Source organism: Hyperoodon ampullatus (assembly GCF_949752795.1).
Source record: "Hyperoodon ampullatus genome assembly, chromosome: 9".
Lineage (NCBI taxonomy): Eukaryota > Metazoa > Chordata > Mammalia > Artiodactyla > Ziphiidae > Hyperoodon > Hyperoodon ampullatus.
Window position 1 is genome coordinate 95,387,557 of NC_136922.1, and position 21,295 is coordinate 95,408,851.

At 45.4% G+C, this 21,295-nt stretch overlaps 1 protein-coding gene across 1 annotated transcript; it reads left to right on the forward strand.

The window, feature by feature from the left end:
* Positions 1 to 1,147: 1,147 nt before the first annotated feature.
* On the forward strand, positions 1,148 to 8,707 carry RAB19 (RAB19, member RAS oncogene family; the record flags this gene model as incomplete). The annotated part of the gene is made up of 4 exons (XM_079711684.1): positions 1,148 to 1,165; positions 2,448 to 2,660; positions 4,478 to 4,661; positions 8,439 to 8,707. Exons 2-4 carry the CDS (start codon positions 2,460 to 2,462, stop codon positions 8,705 to 8,707), a joined length of 654 nt encoding a protein of 217 aa, XP_079567810.1. The 5' UTR covers positions 1,148 to 1,165; positions 2,448 to 2,459.
* Positions 8,708 to 21,295: the final 12,588 nt, after the last annotated feature.

A 21,295-nucleotide genomic window follows, 5' to 3' on the forward strand; every position in this document is an offset into this window, starting at 1 on the left:
CAAACCTGACACCTGGGGACAGAACTACAGTTCCCACGACGCCTCGAGACAGGAGGAAGAAGGGGCACGGAGGACCAAAAGGAAAACCAGGAGAAAGAGCAAACATTACCTGCTGGCAGAGGTGAGAGAGCCAGACAGGTAAGCAACAGGTGCAGGTTACAGGATGCAGGATGGAGGGTGTTGGAGGGTGGACGTCGCTTGTTTCTCCTTGCAGGGCGTGTAGGCGGAGGTGAAGGGGGCTTTTGTGGAAACCCTGAGGACTTACTTGGTGGGGGGGCGGGGGGCATGGAAGTAAAATTTCAGCTCAAATTACAGGGATAAGACACCGGAAGTGGAATGGCTTTCTTTACTTGAAAAGCCCGGGAAGAGTTGTTTGATTATGTCTCGTGTCTGCTGGATCATTTAGCCATAGTGATTTCAGAGGAGTCCAAGAGAAGTGTAGGATCCTCCGTCTGTTTAAAGCTCGCGGTTTTTACGTACAGATTTTAATTTGTGTGATGATACAGGCTTGTCCTTTTCTATGATTTCTGAGAAAACCAAAAACTAAAACTGGGGGAAATGAAGAAGGGTGTCATAGGCAGGAACAATTTGCAGCACATCAAATGAAATAAGGTTTCCTGTATTTTTTTGTATTTTTTTTGCGGTACGCGAGCCTCTCACTGCCGTGGCCTCTCCCGTTGCGGAGCACAGGCTCCGGACGCGCAGGCCCAGCGGCCATGGCTCACGGGCCCAGCCGCTCCGCGGCACGTGGGATCCCCCAGGACCTGGGCACGAACCCGCGTCCCCCGCATCGGCAGGCGGACTCTCAACCACTGCGCCACCAGGGAAGCCCGGTTTCCTGTATTTTTAAGAGACATCTGAGTAGGAGACCCAACACAACCGAAAAACAGTTGAAGGGCCCGGGTATATCTGCCATGAGGGGACATGGTTGCTCCTCCAAATATCTGCTGGACTGTGGAGTAGGAATCTGCTGTCATGTGGAATGGGAGTCCTGATGTAGCATGAGGGTTCACAGATGGAAACCTAGGGGAGATAGATTTCAACCCCATGTAAGCTAGAGCTGTGCACACAACATAGATTTTTTTCAGGAGGTAGTGAGTTCCTTGTGATCTGAGATGTTGTGGATATTTAAGAAGAGACGCTGAAGGTGGGAATAAAGTTTCAGGTGGGTGATTGTGTCGGTCAACACTTCCCAAGGCTAGCTAGTCCTCAAAATCACCTGGGAGTGTGTGCATGTTTTTAAATCTATTTAGCAGACCTAAGATGGGCTCCAGGAATACATATATATTTAATTATCTTCCCAGGTAATTCTGATAATCAGTTAGTTTGGGAGACGCTGTCATGAGAAACTTTCTTTTCCAGCCTATGGTAGAGTATGGCACAAACATTCGAACCACAGGGTTTGTTTGTTTTGTTTTGTTTTGTTGCACCTCGAGGCTTGTGGGATCTTAGTTCTCCAACCAGGGATTGAAACCGGGCCCTTGACAGTGAAAGCGCAGAGTCCTAACCACTGGACTGCCAGGGAATTCCCCACAGTTTTCATTTTGAATAGTCTCAGAATCATAATTTCCAGGACAAGAAAAAGCAAGTGCCAACCAGAAGAAAAGGGCTATGTGACTCTTCCCGAAACTGACTTGTCTGTCAGGTCTCGTTGATGCTTGCTGCTGGTTGCCTGGCCATTCAGTCTTCCAGTAATTTGTCTTCCTCCCGTGTGACATGGAGATAGGCTGACAGCTAGGCATGTCTCCCACCTGATGACTGGCAGGTAAAACACTCCTGCTGGGCCCCGAGGCATGTGGGATCTTAGTTCCCGACCAGGGATCAAACCCACCACCCCCTGCAGTGGAAGCACTGGAAGCATGGAGTCTTAACCCCTGGACTGCCAGGGAAGTCCCAGTCAATGCTGTCATCTGAGAGTGTTGACCGTGTACTGGGCCCAGCAGAGAACAGCAGTAGAACCTCTTCATTCCAAGGTCACCCCTAAAGTAACGTTAACTCACCTAGGACAGGTGGGGTTTGTGCGGGCAGCTCCCTCTTACCCGACCAGTAATTAACGTCCTTTTCCCACGAGGTTGGCAGTGCTAGGAAAACAGTGACCTCCCTCTGTCTTGTCCTGTGCTGAATCCCAAGTGCCAAGAATAGTTCCCGGCCCCTGGTAGCTGGTCACTAACACAGGGGTCCCCAACCCCCGGGCTGTGGACCAGTACCAGTCCTGTTAGGAACCGGGCCACGCAGCAGGAGGTGAGCGGCGGGCGAGTGAGCGGAGCTTCACCTGCCGCTCCCCATCGCTCCCCATCGCTTGCGTTGCCTCCTGAACCATCCTGGCCCCCGACCCCGTCCAAGGAAAAATTGTCTTCCACGAAACCAGTCCCTGGTGCCGAAAAGGTTGGGGACGGCTGCATTAAAGAGAGACTGAACTCCTTCTTTTCTTCCTTGATCTGTTCTAGGTGGCAAGAGCCATGCAATTCTCCAGCTCAGCCAGGGCAGCGGATGAGAACTTTGACTATTTGTTCAAGATTATCCTCATCGGGGATTCCAACGTGGGGAAGACGTGTGTGGTGCAGCATTTCACGTCCGGGGTCTACACCGAGGCGCAGCAGAACACCATTGGGGTGGACTTCACTGTGCGTGCCCTGGAGATCAACGGCAAGAAAGTGAAGGTCAGAGGGGGACAGCGGTGGGGCTGCCTCTTTCAGCCATGGCTCCTAACCCCGAAACACAGGCCTGAGGAGTGAAAGATTTAAATATAAAATATGAAATCATTAAAATACCAGGGGAAAAAAAAACCCATGGGAGTATTTATTTTTATCATTGAGGAATAGAGAAATCAGGCTTTAAAGTAAGACAAGAACCCAGAAGCCATAAGGGAAAATATTGCTCCATCTAACTATTTAAAGGTCAAATTAATACTCTTCTATATGATCATATAAAGGTCAAATTTCTACATACTCAAAAATACCATAAACAAAGTCAAAGATGAGTGACAAACTGGAAAGAAACATTTGCAAATATGGAACTGACAGAGAGCTAATTTCTCTGATGTGAAAAGAGCTCTGATAAATATCAAAGAAGAGACCAACAACCAAATACAAAAAGTAGGCACTTCACAGATTAGACAAAACAGCTACTTCACAGATGTTATATGAACTGGCCCATACATTTATGTGAAAAAGTAAAGGTGCCCATTGTTACTCATAATTAAAGAAATGAAATTAAAATAAGTGAGATAATATCATTTACCCATTTGATCAAAAAAGATCAAAAAGTGTTGGTGAAAATGTAATAAATGGATTTTGCGTGGGATCCTTATTAAACAAACACAATAGTAAAAAGACATTTTGGACGGATTCCCCTGGCAAGCCAGTGGTTAAGACTCCACGCTACCAATGCAGGGGGCGCAGGGTTTTTTGGTTTTGTTTTTTAAATTATTTATTTATTTATTTATTTTAAGCATCTTTATTGGAGTGTAATTGCTTTACAATGGTGTGTTAGTTTCTGCTTTATGGGGGGGGGGGGGGGGGGGGCGGGGCGCGCAGGTTTGATCCCTGGTCCAGGAACTAAGATCTCACGTGCCGCACTGTGCAGCTAAAAATTTTTTTTTAAATTAAATCAAACAAAAGTGCAATTTCTAAAAAAAGAGACATTTGGAGCCAATCAGGAAATTTTAATATGATCTGAGTATTAGATGATACTAAGGAGTTATTGAGAAGTTTATTAGCAGTGATAATGGTGTTATGGTTATATAAGAAAATGTCCATTTTTATTAGGAATGTATATCGATGGGAGTAGGCATGAAATGACATGAAGTCTGGGATTCTCTTTAAAATAATACGTCAAAGAAATCAACAGAAATGGCTCCATGAAGCAAGAGTTGCAAAATCTTGATGAGTATATGGATATATATGAGGGTTCACTGTTTTATTCTCTCTAGTTTTGTGTATGTTTGCAAACTTTCTTTAAAAAATAAATTTTATAAATAATGTGAGTATGAAAAAACAGGTACCTTCAGACACTGCTGGAGGGGGTATAAATTGATGCCACTGCCTGGGATGGTAATTGGGAAGGTAGTATTACGATAACACTTCTAAACATGAACAGCCGAATGGTCCTTTAAAATCAAAACAGTTCAGCCCATGCTATCACCTTTTCCAGCACTAACATCAATGGACAGACTCAAAAGATAAAGCCCGACATCTGGACGAAGGGATGAGTGTGGTAGGAAGGCAAAAGAACACCAGACCTTAGGACATTGGGTCCGCCTCTCCCACTGAAGGGCACCTTAGGTGACGGCCCCCAACCTGAAAACACATCCAGATTACCCTGGGGAGCAACTGAAAAAGGACAGATTCCTGGGCCCCACCCCAGACCTCCTGAATTTGGATCTCTAGAAGTGAGACCCAGGGAACGACTTAGGTGAGCAAGTTCCCATCAGGGGTGGGAACTCCTGACGCGGACCCCCTTTCCTGCCCTTCTCCAGATGCAGGTGTGGGACACTGCAGGCCAGGAGCGCTTCCGGACCATCACCCAAAGCTACTACCGCAGTGCCCACGCAGCCATCATTGCCTACGACCTCACCCGGCGGTCCACGTTCGAGTCTGTTCCTCACTGGATTCACGAGATAGAGAAATACGGGGCGGCAAACTTGGTCATCATGCTGATTGGTAGGTCGATTTCAAAGTGTTTCGCTTTCCTTGATTGCCCGCCACCCCCCATGCTCAGCTTTTTCTGTTTCCAATGGCAGTGGAACAGGAAGCCATAAAAGTGCACGTGGCGGATGGGACCTCAGAAAACATCTGGGCCAGGAATTCCCATCAGGTTCACTTGAGCATGAGAGTAGGATGGTTTGAACTTGTTAAGAATACAGATTCCAGGGCCCCACCCTAGAGTTTCTCACTGCAAAAACCTGAGATGGGGCCAGACATCTAGACGAAGGTACACCCTGGCTGATTCGACACACGTCTGTACAGACTACACAGGAAGTATTCTGTAGTCTGAGCTTCACAGCGTCTGATGGCTCTTAATCTCTGGAGGAGCCACTCAGATGACTATGCCTGACAACACTCTTGAATGGCTTCTCACACCTGCTAAGATGCTAAGCAAATGTTAACAACAAGCCAACATCAAAATTAACCGCAACTTCAACTATACAAAGTGAACTCACAGCTTGAAATACGTGCCGTCACACTGTGCATTCAGAAACGGGTAACGTGCTGTCACTTCCCTATAGTATTAGCTATGCAAGCAGTGCCCCTCCTAAGGACACTAATGTTTACCAAGTGGCTGCTTAATTTTGGCAAGTTGGTTTAGGTTCTTGCTACTCAAAGTGTGGTCCACGGACCAGCAGCATCAGCATCACTGGGGTTTTTGGTTTTAGGTTTCTTTTTCTTGTTTTTGTATTAAGACTTATTTTTTTCAGAGCAGTTTTTAAGGTTCTCAGCAAAATTGGGAAGGTACGGAGATTTCCCATATGCCCCCTGTACTCACACACGCATAGCCTCTCCCATATCAACATCTCCTACCAATGTGGTACATTTGTTACAAAGGATGAACCTACATTGACACATCATAGTCATCTGAACTTCATAGTTAACATTATGGCTCATTCGTGGTGGTGTACTTTCTATGGGTTTGGACAAATGTCTAATGACAAGTATCCACCATGATGATATCATAGAGAGTATTTTCACTGTCCTAAAAATCCACAGCATCAGCATCACTTTGGGGTTTGTTAAAAGTGCCCCATCTCAGGCCCCATTCCAGACCTACTGAATCTGAATCTTCATTTTAACAGGATCCTAGAGAGATTCATATGCAAATTAAAGTTTGCAGAGCACAGGTCTAGACAGCTGCTGTGGGACTGAGCGCTAAACATAGCATGTTTAGTGGATTATTTATCCATGGACAGGCATATCCTAGCTGTGTGGTAAGTTACCTTCTGAGCCTTAGTTTCCTCATCTATAATATGCAATCAGTATTCACTAGGGTTGTTGTAAAGATGTGATGAGATAATGTGTATACGTCGCTTGACAGTGCCTGGCACATAGTCGGTGCTTCATTAACAGGTGTGTGATTTGTTTCTAGAAGGTTCGTTTGTTTGAGGGAACTAACTCCTCTGTGTTCCTTAAACAATGGGGTGGGGTGCTTATGGTGAGGGTACAAGTCCCTGGGACCTAGGAAAACCCAGCCCAGCAGTCAAGCCCAGCCAGAGTGGGAGACACAGTGGAGCCAGGCCACCCATCGCAAGCAGGAAGCTGGGGACCCTCCTCTCAGGGCTGGGCTCTGTGCACCAGCCTCCTCCACCATTGTGTATCTATGTCTTCTCTCAGAGCTGCTTCTTACATTCAGGATACTGTGGGCCTGCAGCACTCTCTCCCCCTGAACCCTCCCTCCTGGGTTCCTCAAAGCATCATCCCCAGTCTGCTCCTGCCACAAAAGCCCTCATTCTCTCATACCCTCTAGCTCACATTCCTCAGAAAGGAAATCCCATTGCCCCATTCCTTTTTTTTTAATACTTAATTTTAAAAAAATATTTATTTATTTATGTATTTGGCTGTGCTGGGTCTTAGTTGCAGCACACAGCGTCTTTTAGTTGCGGCACGCACGCGGGATCTAGTTCCTTGACCAGGTATCCAACCCAGGCCCCCTGCACTGGGAGCACGGAGTCTTAACCACTGGACCATCAGAGAAGTCCCGCCCCATTCCTCTTTCTCATGGCAAAGCCTGGCCCAGACTCCGGGCTCAGGGATACCTACTCCCACAGCATCCCTTCCCCCACCAACCAAGAAGCAGGGCTTTGCCCCCAGCTTAAACCTCACTAGCTATACAAATGCATGTAGTTCTCTTGAAGGTACTACCTGAATGCTTCCTGTGGCTGCCGTAACTAATTACCATAAATAGAGCGGCTTAAAACAACAGAAATTTGATCTCTCTCAGTTGCGGATGCCAGAAATCTGAACTCAGTCTCACTGGGCCGAAATCTAGGTGTCAGCAAGGCCACGGTCCCTCTGGAGGCTCTTGGGAGGAGACTGCTCCTCGCCTCGCTAGCTTCTGAGGGCTGCCAGCATTCTTTGGCTTGTGGCCGCATCACTCCAGTGTCTGCCATCTTCACATGCTCAGTGTTTGTACTCAAGTCTCCCTCTACCCTTATAAGGATGCTGTACGTGATTATGTTTAGGGCCCACCTAGCTAATCCAAGATGTCGTCCTCTCCCCATGCCCCACTCCCATCTCAAGGTCCTTAACTTAATCACATCTGCAAATACCATTTTTCCAAATAAGGTAATGGTTACAGTTTCCAAGGATTAGAACCTGGTATCTTTGGGACCATTTTTCAGCCTACCACAGTACCAGAAGGGGTAATGTCCACTGAAAAAATTCTTGGATTTAACCTTAGTTGGGGATAATTATGATCTAAGTCTAGCTTTGTCAATGCGCAGGTTAGTGACTGTCACTATGAGAAAGTATTTTTTTCCCCAATCCTTTTTACTGGGACACGTTTAAAGAGACGTACATTAACACGGATTTATCACAAATCCGTGTAAACACCCTCCTCCTCAGGTCAAAAAAGAATATGGCCAGGGCTTCCCTTCAGTCTCCCCTTCACGCCCCTCCCAATTACTCCCTCTCGGGCTTCCCTGGTGGCGCAGTGGTTGAGAGTCCGCCTGCCGATGCAGGGGACACGGGTTCGTGCCCCGGTCCGGGAAGATCCCACATGCCGCGGAGCAGCTGGGCCCGTGAGCCATGGCCGCTGAGCCTGCATGTCCAGAGCCTGTGCTCCGCAATGGGAGAGGCCACAACAGTGAGAGGCCTGCGTACCGCAAAAAAAAAAAAAAAGAATGAAATAATGCCATTTGCAGCAACATGGATGGACCTAGAGATTGTATTGAATAAAGTAAGTCAGACAAAGACAAATATCATATGATGTCACTTATACATGGAACCTAAAAAAATGATACAAATGAACTTATTTACAAAACAGAGCCAGACTCACAGACGTAGAAAACAAACTTATGGTTACCAAAGGAGAAAGGTGGGGGAGGGATAAATTAAGAGTTTAGGATTAACAGATACACACTACTAAATATAAAATAGACAACCAACAAGGACCTACTGTACAGCACAGGGAACTATATTCAATATCTTGTAATAAACTATAATGGAAAAAATCTGGAATTTTATATATATATATGAATCACTTTGTTGTATACCAGAAACTAACACAACATTATAAATCAACTGTACTTCAATTAAAAAAAAAAAAGATAGTGGCTCTGTTTCCATTCATTGTTGGGTTCATTTTCAGTAAATCTGCCATCGATAACTATTTGTGAACAAATGCATGTGCGCATATTGCTAAACTAAAATGTTCTTTTTCAAGTTCACCTTTAAAAAACCAGATTAAGTTACTCACCGGAATATTTGCTTCTCTCTCACTCCCAGGGAACAAATGTGACATGTGGGAAAAACGGCACGTTCTGTTTGAGGATGCCTGCACACTGGCTGAGAAATACGGCCTCCTGGCTGTCTTGGAGACATCTGCCAAGGAGTCCAAGAACATCGATGAGGTCTTCGTGCTGATGGCCAGGGAGCTGATGGCCCGCCACAGCCTGCCCTTGTATGGGGAGGGCACCCTGGGCAGCCTCCCCCTGGATTCCAGTCCTGTCCTCACGGCCCCGGGGCCGAGGGAGAAGAGCCAGTGCACTTGTTGAGTATGTTCCCCGGGCCGGGGGCACGCAGCAGAGGCCAGCTCCGAAACCAAGGGCAGCGGATGGCTTCGTGTCTGCGGAGTAGACCTCGGACCCCAGTGCGGACGTGCGGCTGGTCCTACCCCTTCCTGCCGGGTGGGGGGCACCCTTTCGCCTCAGTTCACACCAGAGGGGGAAACCCTGGCTCTGAGGATAGAGGACACCACTGTCTTTCTTGACTTTTCCTAGGACTCAAGGCCCAGCGGTAGGAGGACAAGACTTGCTCCTTTTCATCTTTCCCTTTTCTGTCTCCCCAACCCTTCGGCTGTTTTCTACTGAACTCTGCTTCCCACCTGAAGAAGAGGGTAGTGAAGGAAAGAAGGAAAGAGACATAGAAGAAGGACACAAGAGAGGGGAGAAGATGTTGGGGACATTGCAGTGGTTGAAAACAGTGCGGGCGTGGGAAGATGGGGGAAAAGCCTGCAGTGACGAACCAGATGCTGTTAACTTTTGCTTCCTGACGTTCACACCTCGGGCCTTACTTTGGGGGGCAAAGCTTTTTGACCTAAAGACCATAAATACGGTCTTGCCAAATTGTCAGGAGCCATGTGATGGAGAGAGAATTAGATTTCACTTTATCCGAGCTGGGCTGATTGGACCACCCTCCTAGGATGAAGGAGATGCCTACAATTTCTTTCCGAAAAGAAATTGTCTTTTTGAAGACAATTTCTTCAAAAAGAAATTGTAGGCATCTCCCCAATCATCTGCTGGATCAAAAGTCATTTCTGAATTGAAATTAAATTGGCTCATAGACAAATATCAAACCAGTACTGACCTTGCTGTATGGCCGGGATGTGCTGTGGACCCTCTGGAAGCTGTGAGTCATAACCCTTGTGTCTGCAAAGCTCCCTGATGGTTGCTGCTGAGGGTGTCTTACAATCCTAATAAGAACTGCAAGTGCTGGTCCAGCCACAACATCAGCTCTGAAAGAGGAAATGTCTGTCCGGGGCGCACCCAGGGTGCAGGTGAGTCCCCCACCAGGCATTTCTAGCTGTAGCACCGTTATCTGTAGGCTGAGACCAGCACAAAACCAATAGCCACTAGCCACGTGTGACTGAGTACTTGAAATTGGCTAATTTTAATTTGATGAGCTCTGAATGTAAAATACATACCAGAATTTGAAGACTTATTATAAAAAAAATGTAAAGTATCTTCCTAATAATTTTTATATTGATTATATGTTAAAATGATATTTTAGATTAATATCATTCTAGGTTAATAAAATATATATTAACATTTCAGCTGTTTCTTTTTACTTTTTTAATGTGGCAACTAGAAAATCTTAAATTATGTGTGTGGCTCATACCATATGCCCATTGGACAGTACAATAGAGCAATGCTTCTGTAGTGGAATTCCCCAACCACACCTATGACAGGGGCCAGGGGATGCTTGTCTAGGATTCCTGACACCCATGGCTGACTGACTGAATCTTTCCAGAAACCCACACTTCACCAAGCTTGCCAGGTGATTCTCCCCACACTAAACCTTGAGAACTACTACCACACAGAGGTTAGGTGAGGATGGGAGTGTGACCACAGAGAATAAATTACATTTAATTCACAGCAGTATATATTTGTTTTTGAAGCGAACAACTTACCTTTTGGAAACATGAGGGAAATCTATTACAAGCCAGAAATAATAAATGCATCAAAGCAGATTAACCTTTTTTCACATACCTATTCTTGTCCTAATGAAAGGGTTATGTGAAGCAGGAGTTCACAAAGCAGATCAGGAATACACCTGTACCAAGTCACTGGGCAATTTTCAGAGGAGGCAGTGAGCAGACACTCATTAAGAAGGGGAAGGAAGGGACTTCCCTGGTGGCGCAGTGGATAAGACTCTGCGCTCCCAGTGCAGCGGGCCTTGGTTCGATCCCTGGTCGGGGAACTAGATCCCACATGCATACTGCAACTAAGAGTTCACATGCCACAACTAAGGAGCCTGGGGGCCACAACTAAGGAGCCCGCCTGCCGCAACTAAGACCTGGTGCAACCAAATAAATAAATAAATATTTTTTAAAAAAGAGGGGACTTCCCTGGTGGCACAGTGGTTAAGAATCCGCCTGCCAATGCAGGGGACACGGGTTCGATTCCCTGGTCCGGGAAGATCCCACATGCCGTGGAGCAACTAAGCCCGTGTGCCACAACTACTGAGCCTGCGCTCTAGAGCCCGTGAGCCACAACTACTGAAGCCCGCACACCTAGAGCCCATGCTCTGCAACAAGAGAAGCCACCGCAATGAGAAGCCCGTGCACCGCAACGAAGAGTGGCCCCCACTCGCCAAAACGAGAGAAAAGCACACGCGCAGCAACGAAGACCCACTGCAGCCAAAAATATAATAAATACATTAAAAAAAAAAAGAAAAAGAAGAAGAAGGGGAAAGCAAACTGAGTGGATCAGGGGAAAGTGCACAGACAAGAGGCTGAGCAGGATATGAGATTAACGGTCCACACCAATGCTCCTGCATTTATCTGCACATCAGCCTCAACCAATACTCTAAAACCTCATCAGCTTCTAGGATGATGCCCTCTGCGGGTTATCTGGAATTAAAATATTCCTACCAACAGGTTACACACATGAGAACAAGGTCACCTGAACACCAGCACCTGCAATGAACCAGCGTGGGCTCCTGTTGAAATGATGGTGCTGGGACAGAAGTGCTGGACAGGGCAAGCGGAGTGGAGCAGCCTCCCTGGGGGAGGGCGCACAGACGCCTGCTCTGAAAAGAGGCGCAGGCTTTTCCGAAGCTCAGAGCAGGCTTGTACCACACCGTGAAGCTCACTCAGGCAGGCGCTGCTTTAGAGCCATGGTCCAGGAAGACTCTGTGTTAACTGAAGCTGGCACTTTTCTCACATCCTCGAAACTGTATAGTTGTTAACAAGGGAATCATATGAAATTAAGTTCCAAAAGGGACATTTTGGAAGAAAAAAAGATTATAGATGTATAAAATAGATAACTACTGAGAACCTACTGTATAGCACAGGGAACTCTACTCAGTGCTCTGTGGTGACCTAAATGGGAAGGAAATCCAAAAAAGAGGGGATATAGGTCTAACGTATAGCTGATTCATTTTGCTATGCAGCAGAAACTAACACAACATTGTAAAGCAACTATACTCCAATAAAAATTAATTTTAAAAGATTATGGGGCTTCCCTGGTGGCGCAGTGGTTGAGAGTCCGCCTGCCGATGCAGGGGACATGGGTTCGTGCCCCGGTCCGGGAAGATCCCACATGCCGCGGAGCGGCTGGGCCCGTGAGCCATCGCCGCTGAGCCTGCGCGTCCGGAGCCTGTGCTCCGCAACGGGAGAGGCCACAGCAGTGAGAGGTCCACATACCGGAAAAAAAAAAAAAAAAAAAAAAGATTATGAATGTCTCTATTTCGTCTGCCAGTGTCAAGTACATCTCATGTATGAGAAAATCTTTCAGTTAATATTTCATTGTTCATAGATTATTCCTGAATCTCTTCCCCACACTCATTACTGAAAAGGTCTATTAGTAGTAACAGTAATAGTACTACTACAGTAATAATAATGGCAAACACACATGGCAATTACTATGTGCCTGGCACTGTACCAGGCTTTTTTTTTTTTTTTTTTTCCCCCGGCCGCGTGGTTTGTGGGATCTTAGTTCCCAGACCAGGGAAGGAACCCAGGCCCCCTGCAGTGGAAGTGTGGAGTCCTAACCACTGGACCACCAGGGAATCCCCCAAACATTTTATTTATACTAACTCAGTGCATCCTGTCAACTATTTTTGAAATAGGTACTATTTGTAACTCCTATTTTAAAAATGAGGCTATGAGACATAGAGAGATTAAGGTCACACAGCTAGTAAGTGGCAGAGCCAGGATGCAAACCTAAATCACCTGGCTCCAGAGCCCACTCTTAACAATTACGCTACACTCTCTCTAAGATAATGACCAGTATTGGATTTGGGCTCCATCATGTTAACTCCTCATCAACCTCTACACACACAAAAATACACTCACCGGGGCTTCCCTGGTGGCGCAAGGGGCTTCCCTGGTGGCGCAGTGGTTGAGAGTCCGCCTGCCCATGCAGGGGACACAGGTTCGTGCCCCGGTCTAGGAGGTTCCCACATGCCACGGAGTGGCTGGGCCCGTGAGCCACGGCCGCTGAGCCTGCGCGTCCGGAGCCTGTGCTCCGCAACGGGAGAGGCCACAGCAGTGAGAGGCCCGCGTACCGCAAAAAAAAAAAAAAAAAAAAAAAAAATACACTCACCACAAGATAAACTCACATACATACATTTCAATATCCTTCAAAGTAAAGTTGTGCAGCTCTCTCTATAAAAGAAGCTGAAGGGGGACTTCCCTGGTGGCACAATGGTTAAGAATCCGCCTGCCAATGCAGGGGACACAGGTTCATGCCCTGGTCTGGGAAAATCCCACATACTGCAGAGCAACTAAGCCCATGCACCAGAACTACTGAGCCCGCGTTGCCACAACTACTGAAGCCCACGTGCCTAGAGCACAAGAGAGGCCACCGCAATGAGAAGTCCGCGCACTGCAACAGAGTAGATCCTGCTTGCCGCAGCTACAGAAAGCCTGCACACAGCAAGGAAGACCCAACGCAGCCAAAATGAACAAATAAATAAATTTATATATAAAAAAAAAGCTGAAGGGGCGAGAAGGCAGTGGGGAAGGGGCAGGGGAGAAAGGGTAGCAGGTTGGGTGGACTGGGCGAGTCCTATTTAACTGTGGGCGAATTACGGAGGAGCTGTGCCTGAAATACACCTGGTCCAGGCTGAATGCTCTGCCTTTTGAACAGGGATGATGTAGAAACTCCAGTTCAATCATATGTAAGGTGACGTGGCTGATCCAGGGCAAACCAGGCTGGCTTCCACCAGCCATTACGACCCAAGGCTTCGATTGAAAGGATGGGGAAGGACTCGGCCGGCAGCACACATCGCAGCTCCCCGCAGGTAGCTTGTAAACCTCCAGATGATTGAGAAGAGGTTCTGGGGATTCATATCACCAAAGGCAATAACAGTGCCTGCTTAAATTTTTTTATTTTCAATAATATCAGTATAATCTGTTCAAGAGCCTGTGATCAATTATTGAATGAACATGTGTAGATTTTACAATTCACACACGATTCACTAGCTGGTTTACCACCAGCAGAAGGGGAGCTGCTGAAGTGTTTTTGACATCCTACAGTTTCCTTTGTGTTTATTCTTAACCATATATTGTTTAATTTGTACCTCAAAATAATTGCCAAAGACTGGAAGTACCAGGAACACCGAAATTAAAGTACAAGTTAATAAATAGTACAGAATAGGTGGTAATTCTGCAAAATCAACCAAAGTTTGCTCTTCACCTGAATAGAAGTTTCCTTTACCTATCATTTAGACTTGCATTTACTTATTCTTACATAGTGTATCAAGATGTCTCTAGAACTTGAAAAACCAACATTTAAAAGAGATCGTAGGGGGCTTCCGGGGGCTTCCCTGGTGGCGCAGTGGTTGAGAGTCCGCCTGCCGATGCAGGGGACGCGGGTTCGTGCCCCGGTCCGGGAAGATCCCACATGCCGTGGAGCGGCTGGGCCCGTGAGCCAAGGCTGCTGAGCCTGCGCATCCGGAGCCTGTGCTCCACAACGGGAGAGGCCACAACAGTGAGAGGCCCGCATACCGCTTAAAAAAAAAAAAAAAAAAAACCCGCGTACCGCTAAAAAAAATAAATAAATAAAAATAAACTAAAAGAGATCGTAGGGACTTCCCTGGTGGCACAGTGGTTAAGAATCCACCTGACAATGCAGGGCACACGGGTTTGAGCCCTGGTCCGGGAAGATCCCATATGCTGCAGAGCAACTAAGCCCATGAGCTACAACTACTGAGCCTGCGCTCTAGAGCCGACGAGCCACAACTACTGAGCCCACGTGACACAACTACTGAAGCCCGCGTGCCTAGAGCCCGTGCTCCGCAACAAGAGAAGCCACCGCAATGAGAAGCCTGCACACCACAATCAAGAGTAGCCCCCGCTCACCACAACTAGAGAAAGCCCGTGCGCTGCAACGAAGACCTAATGCAGCCAAAAATAAATAAATAAATGTATTAAACAATGAAAAGAGATCATAGAGTGATAATTATATTCAATCAGTTTTTCATTTTGGGGCAATAAAAATTATCCACACATGATGTGTTAATTTTTAGAAAGTCACTTACGAATAGCAGCCTGAAACCTCATCTAATTTAGAAATGAAATTTCAATTACAAAAATAAAATTTATGACATTTGTAGAAATACCAAACCAGTTATTTTTTCAAAATTACAGGATATAGGCATTCCCCATATAAGAGCTTGTGTGTGTAGCAGTTGCCTGTCAGCGTTTTATTGTCTATGTATTTCCAAATCAAACCATGGGTTATTTTAAAATTCAGCAATATTTTAACATAAATAAAAATAACTTAGTGAGCATCATTTTAGTGGGAAAAAATCAGTATATCCGAACATAAATAAAGAATTTCACTCTTGGTGATAGGTGCACAGTATTATGAATGTAATTAATGCCACTGAATTGTACACTTAAAAATGATTGGGCTTCCCTGGTGGCGCAGTGGTTGAGAGTCCGCCTGCCGATGCAGGGGACATGGGTTTGTTCCCCGGTCCGGGAAGATCCCACATGCAACGGAGCGGCTGGGTCCGTGAGCCATGGCCGCTGAGCCTGCACGTCCGGAGCCTGTGCTCCGCAACGGGAGAGGCCACAACAGTGAGAGGCCCGCGTACCGCAAAAAAAAAAAAAAAAAAAAGGTTGGAATGGCAAATTTTACGTTATATATATTTTACCACAATTAAAAAAAATTAATAATGTATTATAGCAAAACCCATTGAACTGTGTACTTAAATGTGTGAATTGTATGGTATGTGAATTGTATCTCACTAAGTGTCCATCATCGGATGAATGGATAAAGAAGATGTGGCACATATATACAATGGAATATTACTCAGCCATAAAAAGAAACGAAACTGAGCTATTTGTAATGAGGTGGATAGACCTAGAGTCTGTCATACAGAGTGAAGTAAGTCAGAAAGAGAAAGACAAATACCGTATGCTAACACATATATATGGAATTAAAAAAAAAAAAAAGTCATGAAGAACCTAGGGGTAAAACGGGAATAAAGACACAGACCTACTTGAGAATGGACTTGAGGATATGGGGAGGGGGAAGGGTAAGCTGTGACAAAGCGAAAGAGAGGCATGGACATATATACACTACCAAACGTAAGGTAGATAGATAGTGGGAAGCAGCCGCAGAGCACAGGGAGATCGGCTCGGTGCTTTGTGACCGCCTGGAGGGGTGGGATGGGGAGGGTGGGAGGGAGGGAGATGCATGAGGGAAGGGATGTGGGAACAGATGTATATGTATGACTGATTCACTTTGTTATAAAGCAGAAACTAATAAAAAAAAAAGTGTTTTAAAATGAGCTCAAAGGGCCTACGGAGAAAATAATTGCATTTAAAATAAATTTTATAATACAATCTTTAATAACTTATCACCCATAAGTATTGTGTTTTAACTTTAACCATTGTATACCATACAAAAACACTGAAACACTTTTTTTAAAATCCCTAAGGGAATTACTAAGATTATATATTACTCAGAAACAACTGAGAAAGGGATTTATCACTTGGGAAAAAAAAGGTGAGGAACACTGGCTTTAGAAAAGCTGATTTTTTTTCCAATGTAGCTTTAAAAAATATATTTATGTGTGTATTTATTTATTTGGTTGTGCCGGGTCTTAGTTGTGGCAGGCAGACTCCTTAGTTGCAGCATGCGAACTCTTAGTTGCGGCATGCATGTGGGATCTAGTTCCCTGACCAGGGATCGAACCCAGGCTCCCTGCACTGGAAGTGCAGAATCTTCACCACTGCGCCACCAGGGAAGTCCCCCAGTGTAGCAATTTTAATAATTTTTTCTTCTGCTGCACACTTAAGAAAAAAATAAATTACAGAAAAGCTTAAGACTACTAAAATCAACTGGGATTCCATGCAGAGCGACTCTCTCAACATGATCTTGTACATGTTGTTTTTTCTCTATACATTGACTTTCCATAACATTTCAACATGTAGCTATTACTCAGGTAGCCCCTCGAGGGGTTTAAGTCCTGCCCTGGCCATTTACAACATGAACCTGGCAAGTCACTTCCACTTTGCGGGGGGCTTTAGTATTCTTAACTGGAAAAAGAGAAGCCTAGACTAGAGAATGTGTCTGCATCCTGGCTGTGCATGGGGTGGGCCACAGCACCTGCTAAACATACCAGTTCCCAGGTCCCAGCCCTGGAGCTCTGCTTCAGTAGGTCTGTCTGGACGAGGATCCATAATTTGTACTTGTTAGAAATCTCTTCAAAGCATAAGGAGATTCTCACACGCCAATCTACAGACTGACACTTGGGCATCATAGACCAGAACTGATCTGTTGTTCCTACCAGCTCTCCAAGATTCAGCACCCAAAGCCTTAGTGGCTGGTGACCACAGAGATCTGAAGCAGAAGTGGAAATGTCAAAGGAATTCCTAAATGCCTTAAGGAATGCCCATAATTAGGGGAAGAAGGGAGGAGCCACTAGGTCAGAAGAAATCAGAACTAAGATGGTTCTTACCGATGCCGCTAAGGAGGGGTCTGCATGCCATCCCTGGTCCCAGGCCAAGGAAGTATAGACACCAGAGCATTTAGAAATGCTTGTATCAATTTGGCATTGCCACAACATCCAATCCTATGTCTGTCGAAACCAATAATAACTTTGGGATTGTACTTTGAAGAATGTTTTCCATGCCCTTTTTCTTAAAATATTTATTTATTTATTTTTTAATTTTGACTGTGCTGGGTCTTAGTTGCAGCATGCAGGATCTTCGTTGAGGCATGCGGGATTTTTTTTTTTTTTTAGTTGCAGCATGTGGGCTTCTTATTTGCGGCATGCAGACTCTTAGTTGCAGCATGCATGTGGGATCTACTTCCCTGACCAGGGATCAAAGCCAGGCTCCCTGCATTGGGAGTGCAGAGTCTTACCCACTGGACCACCAGGGAAGTCCCTTCCATCCCATTTTTCTAACAATTTATTTTTATTGCCTTTCACAGAAGTTCTGCATTTCACAGAAGGCCCATGATGAACTGGAATTTTTCTTTTTTTCCTAAGACAACTAGTCTTTTTACCATGAATGTTTGAGAAACACTGGTGTAAAATAACATTAAAGACTGGGGGGAATAGTGATCAATTCCACCTATTGCTGGGAAAAGTCAAGAACATGGAGTAAAGGTCCCTGCAGTTCTTGAATCTGGCAGGACGTCACCAGTTGCCCTTGGCAATGCACTTTTGGTAGAATGATGAGGCGAGTCCACTGCCTGCGGCACAGTCTACTTGAGTCTAGCCTCTAGTCACGAGGTGCTAAGTTTGAAGCCTGCTCCACAGCTTATCAACTGTGAAACCACAGGCAAATGATTTAACGTATGTTTCAGTTTCCACCATTGTAAAACAGATGCCGTTCACCTCAGATTGCTGTAAGGAGTAAATGTGAAATGAATGAAGTGCTAAGCACAGGGCCTGGCCCGCTATGCATTCAATAAAGGGTAGTTACCTTAAAGTCATTAGTAGAGATCCCTTGTTCAAGAGCTCTCACAATAAGGGACTTCCCTGGCCGTCCAGTGGTTAGGACTCCAGGCTCTCACTGCCGAGGGCCTGGGTTCAATCCCTGGTCAGGGAAGGTCAGGGAAGTGCTGCATGGAGAGGCCAAAAATAAAGAAAAGAAAAGAAAAAAAAAAGAGCTCTCACAATGAGAAAGTAGGAGAGAATTAGTTGATGGCTGGAAATGAGCAAAGGTTTTTTAAATATTGGGAAGACTACTTCTAGGTATTTAGATTCAGGAATTCATGGATTGTGTGAGACAGTACTGCTAATAATAATGAAAACCTGAAAATAATCTTCAACAATAGGGGATTATTACATAAATTCTACACAACTTCTAAAGGTGTGGTAACTACTATATATAAAATAGATAACTAATAAGGACCTACTGTGTATAGCACAGGGAACCCTACTCAGTACTCTGTAATGGCCTACATGGGAAAAGAATCTAAAACAGAGTGGATATGTATGTATTACTAATTCACTTTGCTCTACACCTGAAACTAACACAACATTGTAAATCAACTATACTCCAAAAAAAAAAAAAAGTGTGGTTATCATTGTTTAACTGGGTGAAAAATGTTCAACAATAGGGTAAATAAAAGATTAAAGAGGGACTTCCCTGGTGGCCCAGTGGATAAGAATCTGCCTGCCAATGCAGGGGACACGGGTTTGAGCCCTGGTCTGGGAAGATCCCACATGCCGCGGAGCAACTAAGCCTGTGCATCACAACTACTGAGCCTGCACCTTAGAGCTCGCGAGCCGCAGCTACCGAGGCCCACGCGCCTAAAGCCGTTGCTCCACAACAAGAGAAGCCCGCATACCGCAACGAAGAGTAGCCCCCGCTCGCTGCAACTAGAGAAAGCCCGCGCGCAGCAGTGTAGACCCAACGCAGCCAAAAATAAAATTAAATCTTAAAAAAAATTAAAGAAAAAGTATGATTCCATTACAAGCAAAAAAGTATAGATGTACACAGAAAGAAAACTACAAGCGATATAACTAGAAGGATATAAACCAAAGTGTTATTTCTGGATATATTAGTTTTCTATTACTGCATAACAAATTGCTACGAACTTAATGGTTTAAAACAACACGTTTATTATCTCAGTTTCTGTAGGTTTCTGTAGATGTGCAGGCACAGCTTAGGTGGATTCTCTGCTCAGTCTCACCAGGCTGAAAGCAAGGTGTCAGGCAGAGCTGTGGTTTTCATCTGGGTCTCAGGTTCTTCTTCCAAACTCACTGGTTGTTGGCAGAATTCATTTTCTATGGTTGTAGGACCGAGGTCCTTGTTTTCCTGTCAGTTCTTTTTGTTTGTTTCGGCTGCGCTGGGTCTTCGTGGCTGCGCGTGGGCTTTCTCTAGTTGCGGCGAGCGGGGGCTACACTTTGTTCCAGTACGTGGGCTTCGCATTGCGGTGGCTTCTCTTGTTGCGGAGCACAGGCTCAGTAGTTGTGCCGCACGGGCTTAGTTGCTCCACGGCATGTGGGATCTTCCTGGACCAGGGCTCGAGCCTGTGTCCCCTGCGTTGGCAGGCAGATTCTTAACCACTGTGCCACCAGCGAAGCCCCTTCCTGCCAGCTCTTAAAGGCTGCCTGCAGTTCCTTGCCACATGGTCCCCATAGGCAATCACAACATGGGTGTTTGCTTTCAGCCAGGCCAGCTGGAGCATCTCTCTCCACCTTCTCTTTGGCAACCAGCCAGTGAAAACTCTACTTTGAAAGGATTCACCTTATTAGGTCAGACCTACCCAGGATAAGGTCTCTTTTGCATTATAATGGAACATAATCATAGGTGTGATATCTCCCATCATACTCACAAGTTCCATCCACTCAAAGGGGATGGTATGATATCTGAGCAAGGGTCATTCTAGAGTTTTACCTATCACATTGGATTCTTTGGGTTTAAAACTTTATTCTTTATGATTTTGTTACATTTGTATAATAAAAATGTCATTAATAGAAACCTGTGAATAGTTATCATGTAAATGAGCACTGTCCCTTAATTTCAGTGCCCAACTTTGCCTTTCCTTTTATAATTGTGTTGGTACCAAAATCTGTGATGCACCTGTGTCTCAAGCTGCAGTCCACAGACTACTATGTCTCTAGAAATGACCTTTAGAGTCCCTAAGACTGTAGGTTATGACAGCAGTGTTTTCGGAACTTTGACTGTAATCCATATTAAGAAACACAATTTACATTTCTACCCGGTAAAACGTGTCCTTATCACATGAGATGCACTCTGACATAAATACACCATTCATTTGCTTAAAATGTTGCTTGTGGCCCATAAATTGTTCTCCCCATCCATGAATGGGTCACAACCTGCAGTGAATAACACTGCTCTGGAGTGGAGGTTCCATGTCTCTGCTACTCCTTTACTCCTTTATACCAGCAGTATGACTAGCACGCAAGCCACTTAAATGCACTGATCATCTCAGACACTTAGACTAGATTATAAGCTAGAGGGTAAGAGTTGTGTTTTGCCTATCTTTGAAGTCTGCAGGATTTAAACAAAGCATATCCTCTGTAAGAAACTAAATTTCTTACATTTGAATCTCCTGATGCAAGGAAACAGAACCAGAATAACGACAAAAAAAAATCATTCCCCCAAACCTTGAGGCTTAGGACTCCACAGTGTCAAGAGAGAACAGATGTTCAAGTCACAAAGGCCAGCTGAGGGGATGGTGGTGAGGAAGAGTGTAAATCTGTTACTCAAGTGACCCAGAAAAGTGAGCTATGTCCAGAAAGGAAGCAAATGGCAGCAGATCTGTGTAGAGACCCAGACGTGGGAGTCCAAAGCTGTAAGGCTTCCACGGACACACTGCCTGCTGGACACTGGGCTAGTTAACTCCCGCACCTTGGTGTTATTTGCAAAATGAGACAAAACCTGGCCTTAACTACTTTACAGGCTTGTGAGGATCAGTTAA